The following is a 7702-nucleotide window of genomic DNA, read 5'->3' on the forward strand; positions in this document are numbered from 1 at the left end:
AAATGGTTGACTCTTCTAGACAAACAAAACCAGTTTATTTAAAAACCTCAACTGATTAAACAATATAACATGAATCGTTATAAAGCAGCTATAATGAAAACTGAATAAAGTAACGAAGATACAAAAAGGTACAAAAAAAATCCTCAAGGTAATCAAAGCTGTTGTGTTGTTCTTGCAGGTGTATGCTCTATTGATGTAGTGTCATAACCCAGCTTCTTCATGTCCTTAGTCACAATGTTGAACTGTAGTGTGACGAAACCTTGTGAGCGCACCCTTGTGACTGCAAATGGACAAAACCACATCAGTTAGGTCTCATAATTAGACTTGCAGAACAATTTTTGAAGACTCACTATGATTAGAGATGATAATCATCCGCTGCAATGTAATTCGAGGTAAAGGTAAAATGAAAGTTTACCTTCTCTTCCCTCTCCTTGAGCAACAACCTTGGGATCTGTGAACTCTGGACGCCTTCCCATCAGCCAACTGAGTACAAGACAAAACATGTCAGATGCAGAGCATATCATACAAATGAATGTTTTCAAGTTACAATGTATTTGTTTATTTGAAACTGTGCACATTTAGCCAAAACAACTTAGTTCATACAGTTGAGGACAAAAGGGAAGGGGCAACAGAAAATTAGATCACAACCCTAAGCTGGTGCATGATAAATTGTGTCATTTTAAAATGTTGCTGTATGTCTACATTTAAATGTGTGTAAAACACCAAGCAGTGGGAAATTTGTTATAACCTTGTGAACTTCTGCAGTCTTGACGTAGACTCAGGAACAAACATAGGAATGGTCTTGGTGTGTCTGGGATAGAGAGAAATGTAATTGTGCATTTCAGACAAATTTTAAGCATGCTGGCTGTTTTTGTCACATTATGACACCACAATTTCAGAGTGACTCACTTTCCAGGTGTAAACGGGATGTGCACGGCTCCATAACCTCTCACAACATCATTTCCAAAGGTGTCGGGGCCATACACGCTGACTACAATCTGGGGCCCTGAAGTAAAAGAAACGGTAAAAAGATGGACAGATGATAAATTATATATGTGACAGCAGATTTTATGCATATCTTGAGATTAATATTCCTCTATACAATGCAAGCATATTATTCTGACCCAACCAAAACAAGGTTCACTTACAGCCAAATGGGTTAGTGCTTTTGAATGTGATGTCCAATGGGAAATTCCACACCAAACTCTGAGATCCTCTACCTTTTGATGTTATTTGAGAAATGCCCTCTTCTAAGCCCTGAGAAGACATCATTACTGTTGCTGAATTTATGAGAATACAAAAGCTTTTATATACATCACTGAAATAGCAGAGAGAAGGGGCGACTAAAAAGTAAAAGAATCCGTACCATATTACAATTACTTGGTAATATACACGATATTGCCAAAAGTATGAGGACACCCCTCCAAATTGAATTCAGGTGTTCACTTCCATGGCCACAGATGTATAAAATCAAGCACCTAGGAATGCAGACTGCTTCTACAAACATTTGTAAAAGAATCAGGAGCTCAGTGAATTCCTGTGTTTTAAGTCCATTCGTAAAATTTCCTCACTACTAAATATTCCATGGACAACTGTAAGTGGTATCATAAAGTAGAAGCAGTTGGGAACAACAGCAGCTCAGCCACCAAGTGGTAGGCCACGTAAAATCACAGACGCGAGGTCAGCGCATGCTGATGCACACAGTGCACAAAAGTCGCCAACTTTCTACAGAGTCAATAGCTACAGACCTCCAAACTTTGTGTGGCCTTCAGATTAGCTCAAGAACAGTGCGTAGAGAGCTTCATGGAATGGGTTTCCATGGCCGAGCAGCTGCATCCCAAGCCTTACATCACCAAGTGCAATGCAAAGTGTCGGATGCAGTGGTGTAAAGTGATGGCCCCTTCCTGTTCCAACATGACTGCGCACCAGTGCACAAAGCAAGGTCCGTAAAGACATGGATGAGTGAGTTTGGTGTGGAGGAACTTGACTGTCCTGCACAGAGTCCTGACCTTACCTGATAGAACACCTTTGGGATGAATTAGACCGGAAACTGTGAGCCAGGCCTTATCACCAACATCACTGCCTGACCTCACAAAAGCGCTTCTAGAACAATGGTCAGAAATTCCCATAAACACACTCACAAACCTTGTGGAAAGCCTTCCCAGAAGAGTTGAAGCTGTTATAACTGCAAAGGGTGGGCCAACTCCATATTAAACTCTACCGTTTAAGAATGGGATGTCATTAAAATTCATTTGCACGTAAAGGCAGGCGTCCCAAAACATTTGGCAATATAGTGTACGTCACGTCACTAAAGTAGGGGAGAGTAGGGGCGACTAAAACGGTAAAATAATCAGTTCCAACGTAAAGATGGCAATTGCTTAGCAATACATGGTATATTGTTTTTTTATCATTGAATATTCATGTTGCATATTAAATTATAAAACAAATAACGTGTGTATATAAATGTTACAATAGCCCTGATTTCCGTGAGACAAAAGGAAGTAAAGCAGCTTGATGTCACTCACTGATGTGGGCGCCCAGTCGTGTCCATAAACAAAACAATACTTGCAGTACAGATCATCATATTCTGGAAACTTAAGACAAAATACGACATGTTAGCAATCAAATTAACCGACGCTAACAACAGGCTTTGCAGAAAGTTTCCTGCATCAAACACAGCCTCTATAAATCGTTAACTCACATCGGCTGCTTCGATTTGCCCATTGACCATGAGAAGAAAAACCGCTGGATTGTTTGAGGTCATTTTCACACCATTAACACCCTGGAAAACATTTAAATCACACCAAACGACCCAAGCTGCATTGAAATATCAGGTAAGCTGTAAATTACCGGATCCCCGTTGTCAACAGGTCTCTGGCTGCTATGGACGCTTTCAGTACGGCAGGCAATAAGGTCCAAAATGGCTAGACAAAACGCATTTTTAAATTGCTATTCCACTAGGTGGTTGTCGTGGACATGAAACTGGGGCCACGTCCGAAATCGCATCCCTTGAATAGACCTACTTAATTTGATTAAAACAATATTTTTTTTGACTGCTAAAAAAAAAAAAAAAAGGTTTTCAATGCGGAAGGACGTTTTTTGTTAATGTGCGAGACTTCCGAAATAACGAGAAGAATATCAAAGTTCAGTAAACGGTTTGCGTGTTTATTATTAAGACAATACATTAAAATAATATGGTAAGAAATACCGGTTTGAAATATCAGTCAGCGTAACGAGCACTAAAAATAACTGGAATGACACCGGAAGCCAGACAAGTTCAATTTACAAATGGCCGCGCCCGCTCTTACCTGAAAAATAATGTAGATAGTGTGAATGTAATTCGCCATTGCTGTCATTATCACGTGACCTACCACCAAATCCTCTCAAACAAACAAAGGTAAATCACTGTTTTCTCACCTAAGCAGAATAATGTCATCTCAAGCACTTAACCCCTCTGTCCCTACATGAGGCTACTAAATTACTCTCTCACACTGAATTGAAAATTCACTCTGCACTTTGTGTGTTCTGGAAAGCCTACATTTCCCTTGTGCAAAGCGTTCTGCTTTAGGGAAGGCCTCATTACAGACACCAAGACCTTGACACTGAAAAAAAGAGAGACAATAGAACAAAAATGGAAAGAGAGACAGTGTTAATTGGAGGATCAATATACAAATCAATGGATTGAATTTTGGGCTCAGTCCTTGGCTTTAGTTCTACACCCCAGTAAACTCTTTTAACCTATAGACCAAGACCTTCCTGCCACTATTTTGTCCCAACAATGTCCCAGTTTGAGCTGTCCTCGTCTGTTGCCAATTTTCCCTCTCTGGGACCAGGTCTTTGACTTACAATCACTATTTATAGCAATAGACGTCTGTACTACTTAGAAGTCCTCTACGGGACCTGTGTCTCCCTTTTTTAGGCTTGAAATAAAGACTCATTCAGTCATTTCCGTGGGGCATTTTTTTTTTTTTTTTTTTGACATCAATCCCAACCCAATGTGGCTTTTAGGTTGAGCGTATTGTTCTTGTCCTCCATTAATCGCATAGCACAAACGCTTAGATGTGAAATCCATTTAATCTGTTTCTGTTCCTCAGATCTCAACAGTATGTGAATGGCTCTGTCCATCTGATTGACATCGTTTGTTTGGTTGACATTTGCTAGTGTCACCAAAACATGCACCAACTGTCCACACCATAGCAAATGTCATGGAAATGTCATGTGCCCTGGGCTGTATTTTGGCAGGTTTGGTTGGTGGTCTGAAAGATGATCTTGTGTTTTCTTAAGGCAAGTGATCCCCATTGTTTAGTCTGGGAAGTAAAGGAGCTTATAATAGCATGGCTTCATCCAGTTTATGGGTCAGTGACATGGCACTTTTTTAATGTTGTAAAAAAACAAAAAAAACAAACTAGAAATGCCGTTCACACAAAGGCCTACATAAATTAATCTCTTCTAATCATGTTTTTAATATCTGTAATAAGATTCATTTTGATCAATATCATCATAGAAAGGACCCCTGCAGACCCTCATGACTTTGTGTCAAGGTCGATAAATCTCCTAAAATATGAGAGATGGTGACAAAGAAAGGTTTGTACAGGTTGTGAAATGTCATGTGGCGTGACTCCCAATTATGTTTATATATATATATATATATATATATATATATATATATATATATATATGAATATAAGGATATTACTTGATTATACCAGTTTCAAAACTGTATGAAATGAACATGAACACAAGGAGGCATTTCTTTTTCATTCTTTTTTATCACTGACCCTCATATCTGCTTTGTCCTTAATATAGTCTAGATTTGAACTTTTCGTTCTTTTCAAGTTCAGGTTTTATTCTCTTAATATGTAAAGAGAAGACATTATGTTATGGCCATTAATGAGTGGAAGATACATCTACTTGATGCCATATGACTGCTTTATAAGGGATAAAAAGCTCATAAATATATAATATCGATTATTAAAATGACTTCTGGATTTTTATGTACTGAACTTGCTATCCTGTATATTAGTGCAGTCCCTGACCTGCATCTGAAAATACCAGGTCACCGTTTCTCTGAGTGTCTTTAGAAAGCTCAACCGAGGCACAACCTGAATGTACGTCATGTAAAATTGTTATCGATTTATGTCCTTTCCTCCAAACTCCAATCATGGTCAAAAGCAGAGTGCCATTTATTATGAGGGCTAATCATTAATATTGCCTCTCCATTAGCTGGAGTGCAGCTCTGTGACAGCATAATGGCCTGTGTCAGACAGATGAGTGGGTCACTGTAGATCTGCACGTGTCAAATTACAGCAGCCCACTCTTGTGGAAGGGATCAGGGATTTCATTTTGACCACTCCCTAATTTTGCATGCTGGATAAATCTTCCCCACCCAGGCTTTTAGGGTTTTTCCATTTGATAAATAATAAAAGAATGAATTTTCTTTTAGGAGCACATAAATGGTTTTGTCTCTGGCATTACCGGAACTGATGTTTGCTGATTTTCCCGGATTGATCTGAAGTTAGACAGGAAATATAACACAGGAAGGATGAGAACTTGCACTACAATAAAAAAGTTTGTGGTCATTAAGATTTTTTTTAAATAAATTAATACTTAAGGATGCATTAAACTGATCACAAGTGACAGTACGGACATTAATAAATGGTTACAAAATATTTAAATTTCAAATAAACGCTGTTCTTTTTGAAGTTTTATTAATTAAAGTATCCTGAAAAAAAATGTATCATGGTTTCCACAAAAAAAGGGATAGTTCACCCAAAAATGAAAATTTGATGTTTATCTGCTTACCCCCAGAGCATCCAAGATGTAGGTGACTTTGTTTATTCAGTAGAACACAAATAATGATCTTTAACTCCAACCGTTGCCGTCTGTCAGTCTTATAATGCATTTCAATGGGAACTTTGTCTATAAGAGTCAAAAAAACATGCACAGACAAATCCAAATTAAACCCTGCGGCTCGTGACGACACATTGATGTCCTAAGACATGAAACGATTGGTTTGTGCGAGAAACCGAACAGTATTTATATCATTTTTTACCTCTAATACACCACTATGTCCAACTGCCCTCCACATCCGGTTAGTGATGTCTGAACACGCTCTGACAACAGAAGGTATGTCTCGCACTCATTGAAGCAAAGCACGAGAGATCACTTCCGTCATCAGAATGCATTTTTCGATAATAAATGCCTTCTGAAGCGAAGCGATGCGTTTGTATAAAAAAAAGTTATGAAGTCAAATATCTAGCTTCCACCATAATGGCTTCCATATTCAATTTACTTAAAAACGGAACTGCTGCCGTGTTCGTTCCATAAGTTGAATAGGGAAGGTGTAGGACATACAGCGTAAGCTTTTTGAAGAATACTGAAGGCAGTTTGGCGGAAAAACTTGCAAGGCAATCATTCGTGTTTATGAAGTATATACATTTTTTTTTTTTTTCCGAGAATGACCAATCGTTTCACTAGATAAGAAACTTTTTCCTCGTCTGTATCGTTTAAAGCCCTTTGAAGCTGCACTGAAACTGTCATTCTGACCTTCAACCGTTTGGAGGCCATTGAAGTCCACTATAAGGAGAAAATCCTGGAATGTTTTCATCAAAAACCTTAATTTCTTTTCAACTGAAGAAAGAAGGACATGGACATGGGGGTGAATAAATTATTAGGAAATTTTTATTGTAAAGTGAACCAATCCTTTAAAACCGGTCCCAAGACCAGTCTCGACTACAACACTACCTTGAAAAGTATAAAAAAAAGGGTATTTTGTGCTTATTTCTGCTAGTTTTAATTAATGTGCTTACTGTTCACTAGATACTTTGGATGGATGACTTGCATACAGTTGTGATATAATTACTTGATTGATGCAATTTTGTTCAATTTACACTCTTTCAGACTTTTCAAGCTCTCCTTCACTAAGGAGAAGAATTGAGACAGCAGGCTCTCAGACACAATTTTGTGACAATAATGATGACATTTCCAATCATTTCTAAACTTGCAAGAGATGCAGATAAATTCTGTAATTATTTTGTTTGCTTTATAGAAACTGTCTGCAACATGAAAAGTGGGCTGACTGTCTATGAAAATGACCTGTCTGTAACATGAAGAAAGGTGTTGAGTGATTTGAAGGTGAGGGATATTTAAATCTCTGAGGATGAGGCCACTGACTCTACAGATCAAATTTAACGATACAGTAGATGGTCATGACCTCATTTAACTTATGTCCGTTTAAATTAAAGTCTGATCTGTAATTTATATTCCATTCCTGATGACATTTAATTTATGTTTGCCCCACTGATGACCTCATATGACCTAAGAGTTACTTGAATAATTTGTGGGCTGTTAAAAAAAGTGACAATATGCTCTCAGTAGTGATTAGTGATCAGTGACCTTAGACTAACCTCATATACTAATGACTTCATAGGTGGGGCGTGTTGCACTAATGTGTGTTGATTCATTGAATTTGAATCTTAATTGTCACTAGATAAAAGCCATGTTAATTCAAACAGATATTATTTGCAATGAAATGTGCAGGTTTGCTCTCCTTGTTATCCTTAGGGTTGCAACTTTACAAAAATATATTTATCTTATTCAAATGACAGATAATAATAATAATAACAACATTTTATTTTATTTTTTATATATTATTATTATTATTATTATTATTATTATTATTATTATTATATATATATATATA

At 37.5% G+C, this 7702-nt stretch overlaps 1 protein-coding gene across 1 annotated transcript; it reads right to left on the reverse strand.

Moving 5' to 3' along the window:
* Positions 1-74: 74 nt before the first annotated feature.
* On the reverse strand, positions 75-2908 carry b9d1 (B9 protein domain 1). The gene is made up of 8 exons (XM_067375747.1): positions 2851-2908; positions 2702-2782; positions 2526-2594; positions 1149-1257; positions 910-1006; positions 749-811; positions 416-483; positions 75-280 (listed from the first exon to the last, which is right to left on the reverse strand). Exons 2-8 carry the CDS (start codon positions 2762-2764, stop codon positions 153-155), a joined length of 597 nt encoding a protein of 198 aa, XP_067231848.1. The 5' UTR covers positions 2765-2782; positions 2851-2908; the 3' UTR covers positions 75-152.
* Positions 2909-7702: the final 4794 nt, after the last annotated feature.

This window comes from Chanodichthys erythropterus, chromosome 3, assembly GCF_024489055.1.
Source record: "Chanodichthys erythropterus isolate Z2021 chromosome 3, ASM2448905v1, whole genome shotgun sequence".
Classification (NCBI taxonomy): Eukaryota; Metazoa; Chordata; class Actinopteri; order Cypriniformes; family Xenocyprididae; genus Chanodichthys; species Chanodichthys erythropterus.

What these genes read in the sequence shown, in the direction of transcription:
- b9d1 (XM_067375747.1), bottom strand. Translation starts at nt 2,764, where the DNA reads ATGACCTCAAACAATCCAGCGGTTTTTCTTCTCATGGTCAATGGGCAA. An exon ending in GGCAAATCGAAGCAGCCGAT is followed by an intron (nt 2,595 to 2,701) that starts GTGAGTTAACGA and finishes TTTTGTCTTAAG; the next exon opens with TTTCCAGAATATGATGATCT. An exon ending in TCAAGGAGAGGGAAGAGAAG is followed by an intron (nt 281 to 415) that starts GTAAACTTTCAT and finishes GTCCATTTGCAG; the next exon opens with TCACAAGGGTGCGCTCACAA.